General features: G+C 44.0%; 1 protein-coding gene and 1 non-coding gene across 5 annotated transcripts in view; one reads left to right on the top strand and one right to left on the bottom strand.

Annotated features, from left to right (window-relative positions):
- VSIG10 (V-set and immunoglobulin domain containing 10) overlaps positions 1-26062 on the bottom strand; it is a 55477-nt gene extending 29415 nt beyond the window's left edge. For 2 of the 4 annotated variants that reach the window (XR_011561181.1, XM_070769589.1), the window contains exons 1-4: positions 25869-26043; positions 24232-24292; positions 21428-21653; positions 4186-4473 (exon numbers count right to left, since the gene is read on the bottom strand). Coding sequence is in view for 3 of the 4 variants with exons in the window: in XM_070769589.1 (XP_070625690.1) it covers positions 4186-4473; positions 21428-21653; positions 24232-24292; positions 25869-25957 (664 nt within the window). In the remaining variant the exon portion in view is untranslated. Of the gene's footprint in view, positions 1-4185; positions 4474-12300; positions 12712-21427; positions 21654-24231; positions 24293-25868 lie in introns of those variants that run through there. The other 2 variants (XM_019977347.2, XM_019977346.2) reach the window with 2 other exon arrangements.
- On the top strand, positions 6266-6337 carry TRNAK-UUU (transfer RNA lysine (anticodon UUU)). The gene has a single exon. It is a non-coding gene; the product is annotated as a tRNA-Lys (tRNA).

Below are 26062 nucleotides of genomic sequence, written 5' to 3'. Positions count from 1 at the left end.
AGGAAGGGGCTCCCTGGTGCTTGGAGGGGTATGGTATAGCTTGGGGTCTCTCTGAAATGGGAACACAACCTGACGTTCCAGAGGGTTCCTTTTGGTGTATGTGAAACCAGACGATATCTGTGCTGTGGACTGAACGCTTGTTTCCCCCGCCAAATTCATATGCTGAAGCCTGTGTCCAGTGTGATGGCATTTGGAGGTAGGGCCTTTGGGAGGGGGTTAGGTCCTGAGAGAAGAGCTCTCATGAAGGGGATGGGTGCCCTCATAAGGAGAGGCCCCCAGAGCTTGCTTCCTCCCTCCTTGTTTTCTACCAAGGAGAGAAGATACTCATTTACCAATCAGAGAGCAGGCCCTCATTAGACACTGCATCTGCCAGCACCTTGATCTTGGACTTTCTAACCTCCAGAACTGTGAGGAAGAAATGTTTGTTCTTTAAACTACTCAGTCTATGCTATTGTTATAGCAGCCCAAACTGAGTAAGATAGCCTATGTCCTGTTTTCATGAACAAGCCCTACACCAGTCAGGGACACCATATGTTTCCAAATGAAGTTTCCATAACACAAATTACACCACAGTAACTCAGAGAGCTCAAAGCACCATTTGAGTTTAGTGACTTTTTAAAAAAACATAAGTTCACTTTCATCACAAGAAGACCTTGCATTTATCTCCCTCAGGGCAATAATGAAACTAATCCATCCTCCAATAAACTTAGCCAATGATTAATAAGTTAGTGCCAGATAAAATCATCATAAATCAGAGAGAGTGAGGATAAAATAAAAACCCAAAGTTGTAATGCCACCTTACTCCTTGAGGTCAAAAGCAAAGACGTTTAGGGACTCCTTTGGTGGTCCAGTGGTTTAGACGCCACACTTACACTGCAGGGGGTGTGTGTTGAAGCCCTGGTCAAGGAACTAATAAGATCTTGCATGCCTCATGGTGCAGCCAAAAATTAAAAAAAAAAAAAAAAGACATTTATTGACATTGATATGAAGGAATTATTATTATTTTTAGTCACATCATGCAGCATGCAGGATCTTAGTTCCCCAACCAGGGATTGAACTTGTGCCCTGTGCAGTGCGAGCACAGTATTAACCACTGGACCGCCAGGGTAGTCCCAAAGGAATTATTACTGTTTGGCAGCTGGAGTGAGGGAGGTCTGTTGGCACCTGCCAGGAACAAATAAGAACTGGGCCAAATTGGGTGACATTTTTTGATACACCCACATTCATTCTGGGTCATTCAGCAATTTATCCAGACCCAAAAACATTGTATTTGCAAATTCCATAAGCCTTGAGAGTTGGTGGGAACCTTAGAAACCATCCAAAAATCTAGACATGTCCTCGAAGCCTCTCTTTCCTTCATCCTCCATTTCCAACCCAGCAGCAAATCTTGGCAGTCTCCCTCCAAAATATTCTCTGAACTGTACATTTTCACCCTGACTCTGACCACTAACATCTTGCACCTCTGACTGGCTTCCTTGTTTTTTATGTTACCAGTTTTCTTTGTGATGAGACACATCCATTATGTGTAATTTAAATGATACAAGACCCCTGCTAGCTTACAGTCGCAGGGGTGCCTCCTACACCTAGAATAAGAGTCCCAATTATCTTTGCCAGTTGTATTAGTATCCTTGGGCTGCCTTAACAAAGTACCTCAAATTAGACAGATTAAAAGAACCGAAATTGGGACTTCCTTGGTGGTCCAGTGGCTATTCTCCATGCTCCCTACACAGGGCACTGGGCTTGACCCCTCGTTAGGGAACTAGACCCCACATACCACAACTAAAGAGTTTGTATGCTGCAACTAAGACTCAGTGCAGTCAAATATACAAATAAATATTTTTTTAAAAAAAGAATAGAATTGACTCTCCCACCATCCTGAAGTATGAAATCAGATGTCAGGAGGGCCATACTCCTCTCAAGGCTCTAGGAGAGAACCCTTCCTTGCCTCTTTCCTCGTGGCTGCTGCTGCGGCCATCTGTCTTTGGCATTCCTTTGCTTGCAGCTGCACTACTCCAATCTCTGCCTGCCACTGTGTGAGTTCTCCCTGTGTCTCTGTCTTTGCATGCATTTTCCTCCTATAAGGATAACAGTCAATTTTAATTAGGGCCCACTCTAATGACCTTATCTTCTGGGCTTCTCAGGTGGCAGAGTGGTAAAGAATCTGCCTGCCAATGCAAGAGATGCAGGTTCAATCCCTGAGTCGGGAAGATCCCCTGGAGGAGGGCACAGCAATCCACTCTAGTATTCTTGCCTGGGAAATCCCATGGACAGAGGAGCTTGGCTAACTATAGTCCACGGGGTCACAAAAGAGTTGGATACCACTACGTGACTGAGCACACAATGACCTCATCTTAGGTTGACTGTAATTGCAAAGAGCCTATTTCCAAATAAAGTCATATTCACAAGTACTGAGATTAAGAAATCAACATATCTCTCTGGGGGATACAATTCAACCCACAACACCAGTCCTACCCAGCCCCACGTGGTCTGGCCCTGCCTCTCATATCTCACACGTCCTGCCTGCTCACATCCTGGGTTCCCACCACACCAGCTGCCTTCTCACCTACACATGCACCATGTTCAACTCGTCTTGCACCAGTTCAGTTTCTGCCTGGATCCCTCTCTCTCTTTTGTGTGACTGGTTCCAACATATCATTCACTGCCAGTGTCACTCCTTCCAAAAGCTCCTGACCCACCCATGTAAAGTGTTTCAGAGAGTCACATCACACCACCTCAATTCTCTGCACAACACCTGTCACTCTGATACTGCCTGATGCATTTTTTTACCTGCTGTCTGTCTTCCCCCATTAGGATGTCAGTTCGGTGTGGGTAGGGACAGTCTCTGTCCGATCCATTCCTGTGGCCCAGTGCCTGGAACAGGTCTGGCATCAGGCTCTCAGTAAATACATATTGACTAAAGGAATGAGTAAATTCTTTAATTTATAGATGAGAAAATCAGGGAGCAATAAAATGATCACATGAGTATTTCCACTCAACTAGAATGTAGATATCCCTCTAAGACAGTGATCAACAAACTCTTCTGTGGGGGCCAGAGAGTAAATAGTTTAGGTTCTGTGGGACATACAATCAGTTTCACAGTCACTCAGCTCTGAGATTATAGCACTAAAGACAATCAGAGATAATATGTGACTGGATAATCATTGCTATGTTCAAATAAGACCTTATTTGAATCTAAAGTTGAATTTCATATAATTTTCACATGTCACAAGTATCATTCTTCTTTTGATTTTTTCAACCATTAAAAATGTAAAAAAATATTTGCCGCTTGCAGGTCATACAAAAATATACAACAGTCTAAAAATGGCCCACAGGTTATAATTTGCCAACTATTGGTCTAAATTCATGCATATATATTGACAGACATGATAGACTGACTTAGGAAAGACAGTAGTAATAGTGGTTCATACTAAGCCCTGTATTTAGCACTAGAGCATAAGAGCATATATCTGGTAAGGCATGCAATGCATTGTCCCCAGTTAACAAATAAGAAAAACTGAATCTCAGAGATATTAAGTTACTTACTCAAGATGACCTGTCCTTAGGGTTGGAACTCAGGCAGTCTGACTTGCTTATGTTATACTTTGAGTTTGTTGCATAATAAAATGAGATTAATAGCAAGGATGATATTAATAAGCTAAAAGTAATAGCTAACTATTAATAAATAATATGCCAGGAGCCATTTACAGCAAGTTACATAGGTATCAGTTCAGTTCAATTCAGTGGCTCAGTCGTGACTGACTGTTTGCGACCCCATGGACTTGAGCACGCCAGGCCTCCCGGTCCATCACCAACTCCCGGAGTTTACTCAAACTCATGTCCATTGTGTCGGTGATGCCATCCAACCATCTCATCCTCTGTTGTCCCCTTCTCCTCCCTCCTTCAATCTTTCCCAGCATCAGGGTCTTTTCAAATGAGTCAGTTCTTCACATCAGGTGGCCAAAGTATTGGAGTATATATGTAGATATACTGGCATTTATTCCTCCCAGCAATTCTATGAGGCAAGAATTCCTATTATCCCCATTATACAGATGAGGAAATGACAGATGTGAGAGCTTGCACGTGCGAGTGCCCAGAATGAAAGCCAGGCTACTGACTCCAAAGGCCTCCTCAGGTCCAAGGCTCTGAGCACCTCCCCACTAGTTGCAATCCCCACCCACCACTTACTGGCCACCTGCAGCCACACTTGGAACCTCCGGGTCTCGGTCTTGTTCAGGACCTCAGAGCAGGTGTAGTTCCCCTCATCCTGCAGATTCAGCGCCTCGATGTGCAGGGCGCTGGCATTCACCAGAGAGAAGCGTGACTGGGCTGGTGGGAGGCTGGAACTGGAGGACAAGAGGAAGACCGACTCCGAGTCATTGCGGCACCAGGTCACGAGGCCCCTCGGTCCCGAGATGTTGCCACAGTGCAGGGTGATGTTCTCGTGAATTTCTCCAATGGTGACAGCCTCCAATCCTGTGCAAGGAAAGGTCAGGCTGTTACTATCTTTCTTGATCCTAGATAATCTCCTTTTCTTGCCGTTCCCCTGCATTAAGATTTAAAAAAAAACAAAACAGGCATGTATGTTTGAGATGCAATAATACATCGAGCCCCACCCTGTTGGGATTATTGGCCAGTAATTGACAGTAGTGAACCTGTGGTGGATCACAGCTGCAAACAGTCCTAATAAGCCCCTCCTCCACTGTCTATGCCCTTCACAATGTCACTCCACAGAGCCCTCCTACTCTTGACTCTGGTAGCATCATGTGACTTACTCTGATCACTGGGGTGTTAACAAATGTGTTGCAAGCAGAGACTTAAAAAGCACTGGTGTGATTGGGCTTGCTCACTCTCACCTTCTGCTACCACCTTGAGATGCATGTGCCTGGGCTAGGTAGCAGGGGAGGGTGAAAAATACATGGTGCGGACTCCAGCTGCCTCAATCCTCTCAGCTATGGCCACTCACCTGATGCCCAGACACATGAGTGAGCCCAGGCAAGAACAGCAGGGCCAACTGTCCAATACTCCCAGGCCCTTCAGAAATAAGCACTCATTGCCGTTCTGTGATGCTTTGTTACACAGATTATTGTGGCAATAAATAGCTGATACAGAACCCGAGTGGCTTTACTTGCCTAGAAATCCAGAGTGGTGGAAGGAAGAGGGCTCTGGCTTTGTTTCCTCTTTCCTGCTGCTCTCTGTCTTTCTCCATCTCAGGTACAATGCAACACCACTCAGCAGCTCCATGCAGGAATGGGCTCAGAGTGGGGACTTTGGGGCATGCTCTGAGCTAGGCACTGGGGAGCCAATGACAGACAAAACAGGCAATAGGGACTCCCCTGGCAGTCCAGCGGTTAAAACTCCACACTTCCACTGCAGGGGAATGGGTTCGATCCCTGGTCAGGTAACTAGGATACCATATGCCATGCAGCATGGCAAAAAAAAAAAAAAAAAAACAGGCAATAAACTGGCAATTAGGATGCAGTGTGATAAATAGCATGATAGGAGCTTGGAGAAGGGGCTCTTAAGTCTAGCTGTGGTTTGTGACAGGGAAGGCTTCCTCTAGGAAGCCACACTGAGATCTGACGGTCAGGAAAGAACTAGCTAGGTAGAGATGAAGCTGGTGTTCCCAGGCAGAATGGAAAGTGCATATCAGCAACAGCACTGTCAGAAATTCAGATTATCAGGTCCCATCCAGAACATCTAAATCAGAACCCAGGGGTGGGGTGGGAGGTAGCACTCTGCATTTTCACAAGCCCTCCAGGTGACCCTGATGCGCATTCAAGACTGACAAATGCTCAGGCAACTGATTTGGCATTAAGACTGCCACCAGGTAACAAGAAGCGAATGCAGCCCATTTTGCTGAGAAATGTCCTAATATTTCAGCCCCCTCCACAATCAGCACCCATATACAAAGAGGTCACAGGCGCAGGAATAACGGGCAGAACCAGTCTTACTCATGCTGTCACATTCAACAGATGAGAAAACTGTGATGCAAAGAAGGGAAGTGGGCTGGCCTGAAGTCCTACAATGAGAAGGTAGCAGTGTGCGACCAGAGTCTAGATTTCTTGCTCCATTCAGTGCTTTTTCCACCACACTGGAAGTTTTCAAAGTATGTGAATATTCTGGGGTTTTGTGAAAGATGGTATTTCATTACAAAATAAACTGCCCTCAACAGTGGTATTGGGACAATTGGCTGTCCACACACAGAAGAATGAAGATGGACCCCTTACCTCACATCACATATAAAAATTAACTTAAAATCAGGCGTTCCCTGGCAGTCCAGTGGTTAGGACATAGCACTTTTACTGCTGTGGCCTGGGTTCAATCCCTGGTTGGGGAACTAAGATTCTGCAAGCCAGGCAGAGAGGTTAAAAAAAAAAAAAGGAACTCAAAATAGACCATAGATCTATATGGTCTATAAAATACTTAGAAAGCTATAAATTACTTAGAAAAAAAAAACAAAAGAATGTATCTTTGTGACTTTGGGTTAAGCCTGAGGGTGCCCGAGAACCTGTGCTTCGCAACAAGAGAAGACACTACAATAAGAAGCCTGCGCACTGCAACCGGAGAAAGCCCACACCAGCACAGCCAATAAATAAACAAATATTTTTTAAAAAGCACCCTGAAACAAGATGAATGGGAAACCATCCCAATAAACACATTTTGGATACAAAAAAATAAAGTGAAAAGAAGACCCACAAGCTGAGAGAAAATATTTGCAAATCACATCTGAGAAGAGATTTGTATGTGGAATATATATATACAAAAACTCTCAAAGCTCAACAATAAGAAGACAATGTAAAAATGAACAAAAGATTTAAATTGACATTTCTCCGAAAGATAAATAAAAGGCCAATAAGCACATGAAAAGCTCAACATTAGTCACTAGGGAAAATGCAAATCAAAACTACAATAAGATATCTAACACTTCACACTTGCTGCTACTGCTAAGTCACTTCAGTCGTGTCCTGTCAGGAAGCATTTAACAGGAGGCTTCCTGTGTGCTGTTTTGGATCTGTCAGGAATTCTCTGTTCCTTATTAATTCCTGAATATTCAGAAATTAAGAGGAGAGGCAAGCCTCTCCCAGGACTAAGGAATCCAGGCATTTCCTTCGTTAGTTTTTCTATACGGTGGTAAGTACCCTCTTCCTGTTTATGAACCATATGGTAAAAGTGGTTATTTACAACCCTCTCTTTCATATGGATGACCTCATGTTTTCTTGATAACTTGGAAGTTTTGACTTTATCTCTGCTGAAAACAGCTATCTTGTAAGACAGTATAAATACCTACACAATGTTGAATAAAACACCTTTGCTCCATCAGAGCTCTAGTCCCCATGTCTTTCTTTCTCTTTCTCTCTGTCTCTTAGGCTATTTCTTTGGAGCACAGAGGCCCTCTGAGTTCACTTTCCTGCCCAGGCTTCTAAGACCATCTCGAGAAGGCGCTCTGTGCCTTCACCCCATCAAGAGGGCGCCTGAAGCCTCTGTGAACAGAGCAAGCCCTGTGCCAGGGGCTTTATTGGCTTTCTGTGCAAACCAAGGAATATCAGCCTCTTTCTTTCCTTTACTTTCTTATCGTCGACTCCGGACCACCAGGTTCCGGTCCATTAAAGGACCTCAACAGTGTCCGACTCTGTGCAACCCCATAGACGGCTCCCCCATCCCTGGAATCCCGGGATTCTCCAGGCAACAACACTGGAATGGGTTGCCATTTCCTTCTCCAATGCTTGAAAAGTGAAAGTGAAAATGAAGTTGCTCAGTCCTGTCCGACTCTTAGCGACCCCATGGACTTCAGCCCACCAGGCTCCTTCACACTTGCTAGGATGGCTAAAATGAAAGACAATAACAAGTGTGGCAAAGATGTAGAGAAACTGGAACCCTTATACATTGTTAGCAGGATTTTTAAATGGTGCTGCTACATTGGAAAACAGTTTGATATTTCCTCGCAAGGTAAAGCTACCATATGACTCTACCCTGGCAAGTCTACCTCTAGGTATATGACCAAGAGAAATGAAAACTTGTCCACACAAAAACTTGTACATGCATGCTCAGATTATTCATAATAGCCAAAAGGTGGTAACAGCCTGAATGCCCATCAACTGATGAATGAATGAAATGTGGTATATCCATATAATGGTAATATTATTTGGCCATAAAAAAGGCCAAAAGCTATAGCATGGATGAATCTTGAAAACACTGTGTTAAGTGAAAGAAGGCCGTCATAAAAGACAACATATTTTGTGATTCCAATTATGAGATGTCCAAATAGGCAAACATACAGAGATGTCCAAATAAATAAATCTCCGGAGATAGAAAGTGGATTAGCTGTTGTCTAGGGCTGGAGAAGTGGCTTGTCTGGGGGCAGAGGCACGTAGTGGGGAGTGACTTTTGAAAAATTTTATTTATTTTTGGCTGGGTCTTCATTGCTGCGTTTGGGCCTTCTCTAGTTGCGGTGAGCAGAGGCTACTCTCTAGTTGCAGGGCTGGATCTTCTCATTGTGGTGGCTTCGCTTGTTGCAGAGCATGGGCTCTAGGTGCACGAGCTTCTGTAGTTGTGGTTCCTGGGCTCTACTGCACAGGCTCAACAGTTGTGGTACACAGGCTTAGTTGCTCCATGGTATGTAGGATCTCCTCGGATCATGGGTCAAACCTGTGTCTTCTGCACTGGCAGGCAGATTCTTTACCACTAAGCCACCAGGGAAGCCCAGGAGAGACTTAATACTTAAGTAGAGGGCATCTTTTTGTGATAAAAATGTTCTGGAACTAATGGTGATGGTTGCACAATCTTGTGAATATACTAAACACCAATGAATTGTACAGTTAAAAGGGTAAAGTATATAGTATGTAAGTAAATTATATCTCAATTAGGTTGTAAAAAAATTGTTACCTGCCTTTGGAACTCATTCTCTTTTATAAAACAAAGAGTAACCGTTATCTGTATTTGGGCTTTTATCTGGTTGGAAGGGGCTACCTCTGAAAAATCACAGGACAGCTGAAGCTACAGCATGTTCCCACACTCTCCCATTGTAGCTACACCATTCCCCGAAGCCAGGGTAAAATGAAAATAAATAAATAAATAAATAAATTCTAATCACTTGTTGGAAGGCAGAAAATGTGACCTAATGATGGAGATTCCAAAACAGCAAGAAACACTTCAAAACAATCACTTTAAAAAACAAGTGAGAATTATTTTTAAATAGTTAGGCCTGGGAACCCAAGTTGTCAGTGGAATCCCCACTGAGGAGAAAAAAACTGCAGAATTACAGATGCAACAATGTGTTAGTGAGACCTGAAGACCTGCCCTTCCCAGGCCCTTTGGCAAAGGAATAAAAAAAGCCTTGGAAAAGCCCTGGTGAAACTTTAGTCTTGGAACTTGAGCTAACACTGTCTTTTCCTCCAAGGACTAGAATGACATAACCACAAACTACACCATTTTAAGGCCTTTCCCTTCTCCTGGCTTTCCTCACTCCATTCTTTTTAAACACTGACGCTGAAGGTGACCTTAGAGAGCCCTCAGTCCTGAGGGCTGAGTTCAGGACAAGCTGAGTCAGGGCTCGGTAGGGAAGAACACAGCCATCAACTAGTGATGTCTGATAGGGAGAAGGAATGGGTGGTCCTTGAGGGTGCACTGGTTCCATGCTTAATCATCCTAAACCTCATGTTATAGCTGAGAAAACTTAAGTCCAGAAAGCTGAAGTGATTTACTTACTGCTAAGTCACTACAGTTGTGTCCGACTCTGTGCGACCCCATAGACAGAAGCCCACCAGGCTCTCCCATCCCTGGGATTCTCCAGGCAAGAACACTGGAGTGGGTTGCCATTTCCTTCTCCAATGTGTGAAAGTGAAAAGTGAAAGGGAAGTTGCTCAGTCGTGTCCGACTCTCAGCGACCCCATGGACTGCAGCCTACCAGGCTCTTCTGTCCATGGGATTTTCCAGGCAAGAGAACTGAAGTGGGGTGCCATTGCCTTCTCCGAAGTGATTTACTTAAGCTCCCACAAAAGCCACTGGGAGAGCTGGGACTGTCATTCAGGTCTTCGATGTGCCAGGTCACAGGAATTTACTCGGTCTCCCAACCAGAAGAGTGAGACATTCTACGTTACTAGAAGTGGTCCATAAGGTATCCAGAGGGCCCCTGAAAGTCCCCCAACCTTAAATTCAGAATATGGACTGGAGGGGTGGGATGGTAGGGGTGGTAGGGAGGCTCAAGAGGAAGGGATATATGTATACATATAGCTGATTCACAATGTTGTACTGTAGAAACTAACAGTTATATCCAATTAAAAAAAGAAGAATATGTACCAGAGGAAGAAACAATATAAACAACCCTTTTCCAAAGCTGCCATCATATTAACATTTACAGAGTTGGGACTATATCAAACAGTTATTTTTTTTTTCCTATTCTTTTCTCAAGAATGATCCCAGATTTACAACCTGAGGTGACAGCAGGGCCTTGAACACTGTCTGGAGTTAAGTGACAGGAGAAAGATGGTTTTCTCCCCCAAAACAACTCCCAGCTTGAAAAACAAAGAACAAAAATACGTCAAGCAAGGAAAGCCCTCTGGCACTGTACACAAAGGTGAACTTGACCTGGGCGTCAAAATACCTGGGCATGGCAATGGAGGAAACATCCTCGTGTGGAGAGCTACAGCCAGTTCATTCCACAATGATGATTTCAACCCAGGGTTCTGGGTTGAAAGGTCCCCAGGCCCTTGATATCCACAGTACAGTAAACACTGCAGACAGCTGGGAAGTAGGGAATACACAATCACCTTTAACTTTGAGGGTCAGCCGACTGGAGACGGTATATCCACTTCTCCTCCCCAAAGCACAGTGACCACCCCTCCATATGGAGGTGCCAGCCCAGTCATGTCTATGACTTCAGTGGGCCAGGGGGAAGCATTAGTATTAATACTACAGCCAGGAGCGGGGAACAAATTTGAAGTCACCTATCCTAGATGAAAACGGGTGACCACAACTCAGTTCCATTGGGAAAGCAGGCCCTGAGCGGCAAGATCCTCAGATTTTCCCACCTAAACTAGAAATCTAGCTTATGAGAATTTTATTGTTTTTAAATAATTGCTAAAAAGAAAGCAAAATAAAAACTTGTGAGAACCTCACAATTAGGAACTTTTGGCACTTGCTGCTGGGAAGCTCACAGCGGGCAATTCCTCTAGGCACCTACAAGAGATCAGCAGACCACACTGGACTGGGTGACTCCTGAAAATAGGGCTCTGTAAGTATTCTGGCAAACTCCATCTCCCTTCCCTCAGCTCAGGTCCTCTCACTGCTTGTCACACTGCCCTGAATGCAAAAGACATGCATTTGCTGGTGAATTAAGTTCAAAAATATTTTTTCAACCTTTTAAAAATTCTGTATGTTTTTGTAAGGGCTTCCCTGGTGGCTCTGTAGTAAAGAACCTGCTAGCCAATTCAGCAGGCATGGGTTTGATCCCTGGGTCAGGGAGATCCCCTGGAGAAGGAAATGGCAACCCATTCCAGTATTCTTGCCTGGGAAATGCCATGGACAGAAGAGCATGGCAAGTTACAGTCTATGGGGTCACAAAAGAGTCAGACAGGATTTAGCGACAAGACAACAGCAACAACAAAATGTTTTTGTAAGCAACCGTCTGTTCTTTATTGCTCCAAGGCAGATCACAGATGAAGCAAGTTAAGACTCTTCGCCAATCATATCAAGAGTAAGAGGCAATGTCAAGTGTAGGGGAAGTTTCCTATAAGTTTGAAATTATTTCAAAGTAAAAGTTTTTTCGTTTCTTTTAAGTAATGGAGAAAAGCATAATTTTGCCATAGTCCACACCGGTCGGCTTGCGGGAATGAGTAGGGAAATCACAGGTTACAGGTGCAAGGCGAGTTCAACCTTGGGCAGAGGGAGGAGAGGAGAGCAAACTGAAGGAGCCTCGAGTTTGAGAACCAGCGCAGCACGTAAAACCAAACCACGAATTTACATACGCCGTTTTAAAAAAAAAAGAATAAAAATAAACATTTCACACCTCTTCAACGTTTCCATCTTCAGTTTCCCCAATTTTCACCTCCGCAGGCCCTTTGCAGCCTCGCCTGCTGCCCACTCTAAGGAGGGTAGGGATGTCTTGCCCTTTATCAAGGGCTCGGTAAAATTCCTTCCTGCAAAAAGCTGAGCTGCGAGCAGGAAAGTCAAGACCCTCCCAGGGCGACTTCGAGGCCTCGGCCACGACTGGATCCAGGGAGTCGGAGGGAATTCGGTCCCCGGCTCTCCCCTCCCCACCGTTGCCTCGCATCAACTTTTTGCCTCCAGATCGTCTCCCCTTACCTGCGGCGACCCAGCGGGCCAGCAGCGCTCCGAAGCAGACGAGAACCCAGGACTCGGACGCCCGGACGCCTGCGGCCATCTCGCCCCAGATACGGGCAGGGGCCCTTCGGGAAACTCAAGCTCCGGCTCGGCTGGATGTGCACTCCCCAGGGGTACCCAGTACTCCTCCCAAGTCCTCGGAACGGCAGAGTAGCTCCACTTTCCGCAGCCCCCAGGAAGGATGCTTGGGGTGAGCCCGATGTCAGGGGCTAGAAGCTGCGCCGGGCTCCAAGCGCCACTGTCCCTGCCGAGAGCCCAGCCCGTGGTGGGAGGGCGCACCCCGCCCCCTGCGCCCGCCACCCACTCCCGCTGACGGAAAACAACAGGAGCTGAGTTCCCTCCCGCCTCCCATCCAGGCGGGAGCCCAACTTCCTCTACCTTGGCCGAGGAGGAGGGCTTTATGCAAAGGGCGCGCGCCCGGGCGCGCCGAGTCGGGTCGGGGCAGGCCGGGGGCGGAGCGCCGAGGCTGGTCCCTCCCCGAGCCCACTCGCCCGGGACAGCGGCCCTGAGTCGCGGGGAAAGTGGGCGGTGCAGAGCCCTGCAGCTGCCGCAGGACGGCATCCCCACTCGACCCGCCGGCTGCTCCCTCCCGGGCGCTCAGGCTGCGGCACTCGAAGGACCGTCTCGACTCGGACGGGCTGGTGCCAAGCTGCAGAATTCACGGTCCCCTCGGTTTAACTGTTCTAGGGATTCCCAGTTGTTTCCCTGTGCCCCCGGGCGGACTCCTGGGCCGCCATCGCTGCCTTTCTCTACCCTTTGCAGAAGGACGGCAGGTCTGGAGCAGGAGAAAGATGATCCTTTAGAACTTCCAGCCAAGAGCTGCCACGAGACTCTGGTCCTCTGGCTAACCGGCAGAGACCACACAGTAAGCGCGAGGGCAGCGGAACTGGGTGCTGGGAGCTTTTTTGTTTTTTCTAGTCGTCCCCCGCCCCCCCCCCGCCCCCCCATCCAGTCTGGTTCCCAGAGAACTGCATTCCCACACTAAAATCCCCCTCTTCCTGCCACACCCCTAACCCATCCTCTGTCCTAGGGAAAATGCGGTTATGACATCCTGAGGAAGAGATGATCCTTGAAACAGCCCTAACAGAAACTTACTCTTAAAAAACAAACAAACAAACAAACAAAAAACCTGCAGCTAACATAGTGAAATATTAACTGTGAATTAACTAGGAGGTGAATATATGAGAGCTCCCATCCTTTCAACTTTTCTATCTTTGAAAATTTCCCCATCATCTCACTGTAAATTTTTGTTGGGGAAAAAATAAAGAAAACAATGCTATTAAGAAAATCATTCATTCTGTTGCCGGAAGACCCCTTATTGAAATACTTCTTCCATCAGGAAATCCTCTTGAAACCAATAAAAATGTGTTTTGCCCACGAACTGAGACATAAAGTTGCACAGTCCCTTTTTTTCCTCCCTCTTTTGTTCAATGATTTTATGTCTTCAGCCAGCTCCTGAAAGTTTTCCTCATTCCTCTCCTTTTGTTTTTCATCTTTTACTTGGTGATGGAAAGTTAAGTCTATCCTGGATGCACAGGTCCTGTATTCCTAGCACCTGTTACCTCAGGTACCACCCAATGAATATTTGTTAAATAAACAAATGAGAGTTCATTGGTTTTGATATTACATCTCCTCAAACTTTTCTGACAGACATCTCACATCCTCACCTGAAGTTAACAAGATACAAATAAAATCAATAGGGGGCAAGTTTTTCAGCTGAGGGTCTGGAATTTTCTGTGACCCTACTGGTGCCTCACAGGGAACTTGCTCAGAGCACGCCCTCCTGGTATATTTGCTGAATCAAACACACTGCTCTTACACCCAGTTTTCCACTCCTAGAAGGATCAACCTCCTACACAATGTTTTACAACAGTGATTATAGGCACCTCATATTTGCATAGCTGGGGCTTTTTTCTAAAGCAGTTTTAGAAACTTGATCTCACTGGTCCCTCCCTCCAACCCTTGGACCTAAAAATCATTCAATCCCATTTTCACCGAGAAAGTACAGCTAGGAGGTTAAGCTCCAGTTGGCGGTAAAGCCAGGACTGGAACCCGTGTCTGTCTGACTCCAATTCCTGCCAAAGCAAGTTCCAATCTTGTCGCTTATACAGAGTCTTGTTGACTTGAAAGAAAAGTAAGTGCACAGCCGCGGATCACAACCATAGAGACAGTCTCTCAAATAGCACCGAGAAACCGCTTGAAGAGGTAAGGGATGAGCCAGGTTATATATGAACTTTCTTGCTGGGAAAAACAAGTAGTCAAGCTTTTAAAGATTACTGCTAATGATGAAGAACAGACATATCAAATTAACGATTTTAATGTTTTTTTCTGTGTATGAAAAGATGCAAGAATTTGGGGTCATTTGAAATTTTCCCTAGATATGCATCTTAAAAATTTTTTTTTGGCTGCTTCGGGTCTTAGTTGTGTCATGCGGAATCTTTCCTTGGGGTACAGACTCTCCCTCTAGTTGTGGCACAAGGACTCAAGCACCTAGGCTCAGTAATTGTGGAGTGAGGGCTTAGTTGTTCCACAGCATGTGGGATCTTAGTTCCCTGATCAGGGATTGAACCCACATCCCCTGCATTGCAAGGCGGATTCTTAACCACTGGACCACCAGGGAAGTCCCTAGATAGGCATCTTAACTATTCAAGGGGCTGTATATCCAAAGCACAGAATGTTTCCTGCTTTTTTTTCCCATCCTGAATTTCCTGGAGGGTGCACTGTCATGGGCCACTGTAGTGGCTAATGGCTTGATCCTTGTAGAACTGGAATGGCAGGCAATAATTCTTTCTTTACACTCTGGATGTTTTGGGTGTCACCAGGCCAACAGACATGGGCATTCCCCTAAGCAATGCTCAAAGGAAGCCTCCAGACCACTCAGAGCTGGGACAGGGCTGGTGCAGGTAACACCCACTCTCTCTGGTTTGAGCAAGGCTGTGACTGACTCTGAGAGAGGACCTGTTAGGAAACACCCTGCCCTAACATCCGGTTGTGTTCCAGGCCACTCTGGACAGTAGAAAATGCCCTACCTAGTACAGTGATGTTGGGGGTGAGTTGGGGGTTCACTATGGGGTCTCTAGCAAGATAGGAGTCTTTCAAAGCCGTAGTTTCACTATCTGTACCTTATGGTCAATGTTTATTGTATTTGCATACGTGCTCAGTTGTGTCTGACTCTTTGTGACCCTATGAACTGTAGTCCCCCAGGCTCCTCTGTCCATGGGATTCTCTAGGTGGGTTGCCATTTCCTCCTCTGGGGATATTCCTGACCCAGGGATCAAACCTGCATCTCCTGCAATGCAGGCAGATTCTTTGCCACTGAACCACCAGGGAAGCCCCATGGTCAATGTTTACATCATGAGATTGTCATGAAAATAAAGTGAGGGATTCAGTCTTTAAAGCATCGCTTTAGGGTTTCTATTTGAGATGCACCCTGTCAGAACCTGTCAGGACTTTTAAATCGCACAATTAGATATTAAACATGAGGCTCAAACACCTCTTAGCTCAGGCTGCTATGCATGGCTACTTTTGTTTTCTTTCATTTTCACCTCCTAAGAATTGAAAAAACTCTCTCTATGCTAGGTGCTTTGTGTCTGTTCATTGAATCTTTAGCACAACCCTAAGAGGTTGGCATTAAAATTTCCAATTGACAGATGGCTCAGAGAAACCAATTTACATCTCAAGTTAAAGGGGGAATCTGGATTTGAACATATATCTGAGGCAGTGTCATCCTGATCAGTCTTGGTGGGAGGACTGTGCTGGGGCTCCTGCCTGACTCCAGAGCCAACAGTCTTTGAAGCATCCTGGGTCTTTGAAGCCATCCAGCCACCTATTATTTCTGCCCCACTACTCCTCTTGCCAAGTCCCCTCCCTAGAGGTAACGCTGAAAGGTTTCTTAGCAACAACCTGCTTTTCTGTTTAACCTCTTGGGGGCTCAAGAAAGGATGGGCCAGTCGGGAATAGCTTGAGTAGCAGCCTGGCCCTGGGGTCTGGCTCCGAACCCCTTGCTTCAAGAAGTACTAAAAGGCGGATGACAATATCCTACCAGTCCCCTGAGAAAGGGTTAACCAGGGACTGACAAGAGATGGAAGACTCACTCATCCTAAGGGGTGAAAGGAGCCCAGTCATGTGCTGGTGAACATGGAATCTCTCCTGGCAGTGAGAAGAGAGTATAGTGTCTGTCAGTTTCCATAGTGTAAATATTTCCACAACAGCCAATTACAAGTTATCCCTGTGAAGTTACTGAGCCATAAGCACAGTCAGCTCTCCCAAGCCTGTACCACTGGAACTTTGTTCCTATGAGATGACTCCAAGGTGGGAAACTTGCCAGGATTACCCAGGAGGAGAATGCCTGGGAGCCAGCTGTATCAGATGCCTCAGGTGAATACATTTTCCCATCAAACTCCTGTTGTCAGGAGTTCCCTGGTGGTCCAGTGGTTAGGACAGCCACCCTCATTGCTGAGGGCATGGGTTCAATCCCTAGCCGGGGAACTAAGATCCTGCATGTGTGTGACCAAGGGAAAACAAACAAAGAAGTCCTATTCTCTGCTCTCACACTCACCTATTTTTTTTAAATTAATTAATTTATTTGGCTGCACCTGGTCTTAGTTGCAGCACTCAGAATCTGTGATCTTTGGTGTGGCATGTGAACTCTTAGTTATGGCATGTGCACTCTAGTTCCTTGACCAGGAATTAAACCCAAACCCCCTGCATTGGAAGTATGGAATCTTAGCCACTGGACCACCAGGAAATTCCTTTACCCTCACCTATTGAGTGCATCTGTTGGCCAACATAACTGTTATCTTCTTAATTCCAAATCCGGACATATGGATTGACAATTACAAATGTATTGAATCCACGGGGTCAGAAAAAACTAGCAAACTCAAGGTACCCTGAGAAAGCTTGATGAAGCATTTCCCCGAAGTTGTCTGTTTTTTAAATAGCTTTTGCTGTGTTCCTGATTATCAACATAGGCATCTTATGCTCATTCTAGACTAATGGGGGAAAAAAGAGAAAATAAAATGTAACCATAGTCATCCAGAAGTAATTACCATCATCACTAGAAACTTCTAGTATTTTCTGCTGAGTTCCAATATATGATTTTTTAAATGCAAAGTTGTGATGACATTTTACAGGGAGTTTTCATTCCTGCTTTTTTCCCTTAATTCTATATTAAAAGTAGACTTTGTGTGTTTTTGATAACTATTTTTTTTTAAACTGGAAAATTAATAAAATGCTAGTGGCTTTAAAAAAAAAAAAAAAGTCCAGATGAACCTTGCAGACACTGTGCTAAGTGAAATAAGGCAGTGACAAAAGGATAAATACGGTATGATACCAGTTATTTCAGAGGTACCCAGTGAAGTCAAATTCCTAGACACAGAAAGTAAAGGGGGAGAGGGGGTAAATAGGAAAATGAGGAGATATTTAATTTGTCTCTCATTTGCATTTTACAAGATGAATTCTGAAGATAGTTGGTGGTGATGGTGGCACATCCATGCGAATGTACTTCATGCCACTGAACCACACACTTTAAAAGGTTAAGACAGTAAATTTTATTTTAGTTTTTCATTTTGGCCACACTGTGCAGCTTGCAGGATCTCAGTTCCCCAACCAGGGGTTGAACCTGGGCCATGGCAGTGAAAGCCCAGAATACTAACCATTAGGCCACCAGGGAATTCTCAAAACAGTAAATTTTATGTTATGTATACTTTAAAAAGTATATTATTTATTTATTATTTGGCTGTGCTGGTCTCAGTTGCAGCATGCAAACTCTTAATTGTAGCATGCGGGATCTAGTTCCCTGATCAGGAATGGAACCCATGCCCCTGCATTGGGAGCGCTGACTCTTAGCCATGGACCACGAGGGAAGTCCCATGTTATGTGTATTTTACCACAAATTTTTTTAATGCAGAAAAAAATGGGAAAGTGACAAAACAATGAAGGGAGAAATGATACATAGACAGGACAGAGAACAGAGATACTTCAATAGATGTGACGAAAAAATCAAATCAGGACTTCCCTGGTGGCCCAGTGGTTAAGAATCTGCCTGCCAACGCAGGGGACACAGGTTCAGTCTCCAGTGGAGGAAGATCCCATGTGCAGCAGGGCAACAGCCTGAGCACCACAACCACTGAGCCCATGCTCCGAAACAAGAGATGCCACTGCAGTAAGAAGCCTGAGCGTTGCAATGAAGACCCAGAACAGCCTAAAATAAGGCTTTAATTTTTAAATTAAAATAAAAATAAGATTTTTAATTTAAAAAAATCAAACAAAATCCAAGCACTTTTATAATGTAGTTATATCTTGAAAGTAAGTCATCTGCCCACCTCCCCCAGGCTTCTATCCTCTTCCCCAAAGACAACCAGACCCAGCAACTTCCAGAGACTAGTCTTTGCTGGTTACCTAATATACACCCATTGAAATATTATATATCCAGGAACACTTGTTTTCAAAGTTTATGATAGGAAGTAATGATAGTGAAGTGAAAGTCCCTCAGTCATGTCCAAGTCTTTGCAACCCCTTGGGCTGTGTAGCCTTCGAGGTTCCTCTGTCCATGGGATTCTCCAGCAAGAATGCTGGAGTGGGTAGCCATTTCCTCTTTCAGGGAATCTAACCTGGGTCTCCTGCACTGCAGGCAGATTCTTTACCAGCTGAGCCACCATGGAAGCCCAGGTAATGACAGAAGATCCATCTATTAGGATTACCCAGATGTGTGACTTTCAATAAAATTTTTTTTCAACATAATTATTGAGGTATGTTTCATATGCCATACTTTCAATCTGCCATTTAAAATCTATAACTTTTTAGTATAGTCACAGAGTTATCCAACTATCACCACAATCAGTTTCAGACTTTTTTCAGCTATGACTCTCAATTCCTTCCACTTGCAACAGGCAAATGCTGGCAACCACTAACCTACCTTTTTTCTCTACAGATTTGCCTATTCTGGACATTTCATATAAGTGGAATCAAAGAATATGTTGCAATAGGCTGCTTTCACTTAGCATGTTTTCAATTAGCAAAACATGCTGTAGCGGGTATCAGTACTTCTTTTCTTTTTATGGTGGAATTATATTCCAGTGTACGGAGATAACCACATAGTGTTAACCCATTCATCACGTGATGGCCATTCAACAGACATTGAAGCTATGAAGGGACTCAGAGAACTTGGGGCACCTCTTTTCTAATTTCCTCTCTGCCTCAACCATAATTCCACTCACATCTTCTGGAAAGAGATTGTTCTCACTTTCTGTGAGGCTGAGATGCTGGCATTTTACAAAAGCCTGCCTCTCTTCACTTAGACTGGGCTCTCTGTATGCCAAGGCACTTGCCTGGAATGTGGTCAAGTAGCATTTTATGCCATTATTTTTTCTTTTTCCAAAGGCAAACTCCTTTGGCTGTGTAGCCAGGAATTCCCAACCTCTTAGGGTCCCAGCATCTGATCTTTGTTTGCTTTGGTTCTTTCTCCTGTGTGCTGCATAAGTTCTATCACATTTCTCAAATACAAAGTGTATGATGCCTGATTCCACTCTAAGATTTTTGCATTCCCTCTCTGGGAGAATTCCCTGTCTCTGCTCAACATGGCATGTGGGATCTTAATTCCCCCAACAGGCACAGAACCCATGCCCCCTGCATTGGAAGGCAGAATTTAACCACTAGACTGCTGGGGAAGTCCCTCTTGTAAGAGTTTTGAGAAAATTTCCTCATAATATATACTAATTGCTCTTGCCAGGCACACTTTCCATGGATTTTCTCCTATCCTTTGAGCAAACTTCAGAAGGAGGCACTAATCTTATCTACATATTATAAATGAGGAAGCTGAGGCTCAGAAAAATAAAATAACTTTCCAAACAAAGTCATAGCCTCAAGCCCATGCTTATCGAATGAATCACTTCTGCTCTGGGCCTCACATTCAATGACAGTAGTAAAAACTTCAATTGAAGAAAGGGGGTACTAAGAAATGTTGGATGAAAACTATATACCCTCTTTCCAGGAAAATGGACATATTCACAACATTTTAAAAAGCAATTTCCAGGAGTTAGGGGAAAAAACCATCCTGCAGGTCTAAACTGGAACTGTCAACTGGGTTAGCTGGGCACAGGAAGTGAAAAATCTCACTCACAAGTTTGAATCACAAGGTGGCGCTCTCAGCCCTGAATGGATTTCGGGTTCGACAGCCAAGGCCTTCCAAGAGATAGGAGTTGGCCCAAGTTGCCTGGAACTCAAAGAATTTCAGAGATTGTTGATTCAAACAATAACCTTCACCATCCAGGGGAGGAAACAAGGCCCAGAGTTGTTAGGCAGCTTGCTCAAGGTCAAAGCTCATGGACAAAGCCAAAACTCACCCACTTATCCAAATTCTGTTATTTCTGAAATGTAACACAGTTCTCTTACTCTGAACAGAGCACAGTGGACACAATGCAATCTTTTCTCATAACGATTCCAGGAATGAGCTTTTTTGCATGTGAACATTGGCTACCATGCTAACTGTGGGAACTAGAAGAGCTTATCCCACACACAGAATGGCCCCAGACTGCTGTTTCATTGTTAATTCCTCCTGCGGATTAGGCACTGGGTTTGGGTCTTCCTATCTGTCAGATTTGCTTACATTTCATTGTGTCTTTAGGAAAGTTATTTCCCGCTCTTAGAGCCTCTGTTTCCGGGGGTTATTGAGTGGATTTGATGAGGCATGTGCCAGTAAAGTACCCTGTAGACAATAGATGTTCAGTAATTGATAACTACTGATATAATTGTTCTTGCTCCAGTCAATTTACTGCTTTATATATTCTCTACCTTAGAACCCAGACAACTAAACTTATTAGACCTGGGTAAAATATCTGGGACTTGCCAAGTAGTCCAGGGCTAAGGAATCTGCCTGCTAATGCAGGAGAGACAATCCCTGGGTTGAGAAGATCCCCTGGAGTGGGAAATGGCAACCCATTCCGGTATTCTTGCCTGGAAAGTTCCATGGACAGAGGAACCTGGCGGGCTACAGTCCATGGGGTCAGAAAGAGTGGGACACGACTAAGCATATACAAACACACACACAAAACATCAGTAAGAATACAGAGACACTAAGTGAGAAAATTACCTGCTCCATTATGGACTCTATGACCTTTGTTTTGTAACTTGGCAGTTCGGATTCTTGGCTGGGTTCTGGAGAGGCAGGGGTTCCAGGTGGAACCTTCTTCAAAGGATATAGAGCATTTGTGGACATAGAAGGGAGATGGAAGATTAAACTTCTTGACAAGCAAGTTACTTTTAAGTTTAACTTCCCTAGACCTCTTCTTTCTTTTCAACATGTATTTCTGACCATTCTGTGGACAGAAAGAAGAAAACGTAAAGACTTGTGAGTTTCAGTTTTATTCAGGGATCTTACTGAGGAATACAGTCTGAGAAAGTATCTCTCTGTAACCCTGAGAAACTGCTCCAAAGGTGTAGGAGAGGCCAATATATGTATGATTTTGGAGAGGGAATACGTGCAGTCAAGCATATATCTTAGTAAAATGATGATTGCTAGTCATAAGGAACAGGTATCTTAGTTCAGGATTTTAGTGCTTTACTATGTATGGGAAGATGTAAGAATCTGGGTTCATTAAAATTGATCCTGAAAAATACACCCTAACTAAGGGGCCTGTTTTCCAAAGCATAGAGAGCCCCATCCTGTTTTTCATCCTGAATTCCTATCAGGATGCACTGTTGGTCAATCACTGGAGTGGCTAATGACTTAATCCTTGTAGAAACGGATGGTGAGCAACATTCTTTGTTGTACAATTCCAATGTCAAATAGCAATGAAATTGTATTTTTACAAATAGGAGATCTCCAAAAGGCAAAGCTCTAAGAAATGTGAAATTTCACTTTTCAGTAGATATGTTTATTGCCAAAGTTCTTTTAGAGATGTACACCCTTAAGTTATTCACACTGAATAACTGAAGACCCCATGAAGGGAAGATGAAAACCCCATCTCTTCCCTCTCCATCTCTTCCCTCTGTTCCTACACTCCTCACTGGAGTTCTGACCTTTTAAATATATATATATGTGTATATATATATATATATATACATATATATATATACACACACACACACACACACAATATCAGTAAGAATACAGAGACACCAAGTAAGAAAAATACTTGCTCCATTATGAACTCTATGCCCTTGTATTGTAACTTAGCAGTTCTATTCTTGACTGGGTTCTGGAGAGTCAGGGGTTCCAGGTGGGTACCTTCACAGGATATAGAGCATTTGTGGAAATAGAAGGAAGCATGTGCCAGACACTGTGCTGGATACTACAGTAACAAAGCAGAACAACACACAGAGTGGGCTTTCCCCTGGTGGAGCCCACACTCATTCCCATAGCTCCAGCCATGTCTGACAATGAACACTGTGGTGTACTCTTTACACCTCCTTATCCCTTACCCATGTTCTTGCTCTTTACTACTTGTTACTTGTTCTCCACCTAGCTAATTTCCAGCAATTCTTTGGGCTCAAGTGGTCACCTCTTCCAGGAAGTCTTCCTTAATGTACACAACAGAGACAGATACACTTCTTCTGCCTTCGCGTAGCACTCTGTGGAAATTCATATCAGAATCCTTGCTACTCTGAATTGTGAGAATCACTTTCCATGTCTGTCTTCCTGCTCCAGTCTGGAATCTCCTTAAAGGCATGGACAATGTTTCATTCATGTCTCTGCCTTCAGAGTCTAGCACAGGGCTTGGTAGATGTTCAGTAAATGGTATGCCAAATTGCTTCAGTCGTGTCTGACTCTTTGCGACTCCATGGACTCTAGCCCACCAGCCTCTTCTGTCCGTGGGATTCTACAGGCAAGAATACTGGAGTGGGTTGCCATTTCCTTCAGGGGATCTTCCGCACACAGGGATTGAACCCACATCTCTTAAGTCTCCTGCATTGGCAGGTGGGTTCTTTACCACTCGCGTCACCTGGAAGCCCTCAGTAAATGGTACGTGAACAAATAGAGTGTTGGTCCCAACAGAAGCAAATGGCAAAACTGAATATAGCACTCAGGAGAGGATTTATTTTGGCAACTCATGCTCACAAAGATCTGGAATCTTGATGATGTTTCTTGTTTGCCCAAAACTATCTTCTTGACAATCAGTTCAGTTTGTCCCTTTCCAGGGGACATCTGGCCTCCCCAGGAGTTGCTTATCTTCCCTGCTTCAGGCTCAGCTTGTCTTTTGATCATCTTTAATGGGTCATCTTCATTTCAGTTTATATATAGTCACAGGTAAGTTTCACTGCTCTTGTCCTCAACATTTATCTCCTTAGTGACTTCGTTTTTTTTTTTTTAATTTTTAAAGTTTTAATACAGTTCAAACCAGCACACGTGGTTCATTTCAGCTTCTTCACTGTCAAATCTGGAGGAAGGGACTGCTTCAGTTTGTCTGCCTTCTCTTTGTGATAATTAAGGTGTAAACATATCTGCTGCATCAAATTTTAATCTTCACATTATCCTTATTTTTCTTGATATTGACAGGCTTGAGGTCCTTTTGCCTGGTTGTAAACAGTAAGTCCTTATTTCCTCAATTTTGCAGACATGGCAATGAGGCACAAAGAGTGGGGCCAGCACCTTCGATCTAGGCCCGGGGTCACCAGATGTCACCTGGTCTGGATTACCAAGGCTCCAATGGATTAGCCCCCATTCCCCATGTACAGCCTGAGAAACACTCCCTGGCATTTCACTTTTCTTATGCTCGCTATTCCCTGGTCTGCATTCCAATCTTTTCTAACTGGATGCAGGATAAGACCCTGTGTTCTGGTATCAAACACACTTGGATTTATATCTCTATCCCACTGCTTCTAAGCTTCCCTAAGAGATCTCTCTGAGCCTCAGTTTCCTCTGCTATAAATGGGAATAATAAGTATAGCCCTTACCTTAGGATATGTTGAGAGGATTATATAAGAGAAAATCATTATAAGATGCTTTGCATGGAACCTGGCAAAGAAGAAAGCTGAATAAATATCATTATGTCATTTGGGACATGCACAATATGCATAATATTATTTTATTTTATAATTTATTATACTGATAATATTATAATTATATAAAAGATAATTGTTGAGTCTTGCCCCAAGGCCACAGAAATGGAGCCCAGAACCAAGGACACCTCCAAAGCTAATTGAGCTCCTTTGTAACTGTTGTCAAAAGCCCCTGATCATTAGCAACAAGCTTCCTGATGCCAAGTTAGTCAAAGATGCCCACTTCAGTAAACACCTTATATAGTCTATAGCAGCCTAACCAGCCACCTAACGGCAGCCTTCCAGGAGGGATTTTGTCTTGAGGCTATAAAAAGTGGCTACTAACCCACACAAAGTTGGCTTTTCCTGCTCTGTCAGGAGGTCAGCCCCCTGCGCTCAGAGTGCTCACATTATCTCTGCTCTTTGTTCTTAAAAAACTCACTCCCTTCTGAAATGCACTCTGTCTGGAAATTCTTTTCCAACCCGTGCTCAGATTGCCTCAGCAATAATATTCATAAAATAGGATAGTAAATATCACATTATAAGTATGTACGTTTATAATACATTACAATTTATAATACTTTCAATTACAATTATAAAAATTATAATTTTCTCTACATTTTATATATTAAATAATCTACACGACCATACTAATGATCTGGATTACTTTAGTCTCCTATCTTTTAAAACGCTTTTTGCTTGTCACCTAAGAAGAGCTATGTTGTCTTAAAGGGAAATTTTATAAATCTTTAATTTAAAATAATTTAGTCCACTTGTGGGAAATAAAAGTCCCTATAACAAACCTTCTTAAATTTTAGATTTCTTGCTGAAGAAAACCACAGTTAAGTGTTATTTATGCTTCTAGTTCGGAGAAGGCAATGGCAACCCACTCCAGTACTCTTGCCTGGAAAATCCCATGGACGGAGGAGCCTAGTAGGCTGCGGTCCATGGGGTTGCTAAGAGTTAGGCACGACTGAGTGACTTCACTTTCACTTCTCACTTTCATGCATTGGAGAAGGAAATGGCAACCCACTCCAGCGTTCTTGCCTGGAGAATCCCAGGGACAGAAGAGCCTAGTGGGCTGCCGTCTATGGGGTCGCACAGAGTCAGACACGACTGAAGCGACTTAGCAGCAGCAGCATGCTTCCAGTTGTGTGTTTCTGTACACACACATTATATACAACATGTAAACAAATAGATTTTTTTTAAAGCATAGATGAGATCACACACTATATATTTTTAAGCAGCTTGCTTTTTTTGTTTTTTTACCCTTTTAAATGAAGTGTACAATTCAGTGGGTATTCATAAATTCTCAAGGTTGTACAACATCACCACTAATTCCAGCTCATCCTCATCGCCTCAAAAAGAAACCTCATATCCACTGGTAGTCACTTCCCATTTCCTCCCCTTACAACCCCAGCTCCTGGCAACTATTAATCTAATTTTTGTCTCTATGGATTTGTCTACTGTGAATATTTCATATAAGTGGAATCATATAATCTATGGCCTTTTGTGTCTGGCTTCCTGTCACTATATTTAGGTTCAGCTAATACCTTTTAAAGATTGCCCAGTATTCTGTAGTTATGATGATTCCATACTGTGGCTTCACCGTAATTCGGTTAATCCTCCACTCAATGGTCATTTAAATTGCTTCCTCTTTTTCATTATCACAAACTACAAAGCAATGAACACCCATGGCTTCACAGCAATGTTCAGGCTTTATGAACCTCATGAGATTTCCTGCAGG

The sequence above is a fragment of the Bos indicus genome, chromosome 17 (genome assembly GCF_029378745.1).
Source record: "Bos indicus isolate NIAB-ARS_2022 breed Sahiwal x Tharparkar chromosome 17, NIAB-ARS_B.indTharparkar_mat_pri_1.0, whole genome shotgun sequence".
Lineage (NCBI taxonomy): Eukaryota > Metazoa > Chordata > Mammalia > Artiodactyla > Bovidae > Bos > Bos indicus.
Note: the sequence above shows the minus strand (reverse complement) of the source record. Positions and strands in the feature narration are given on the sequence as shown.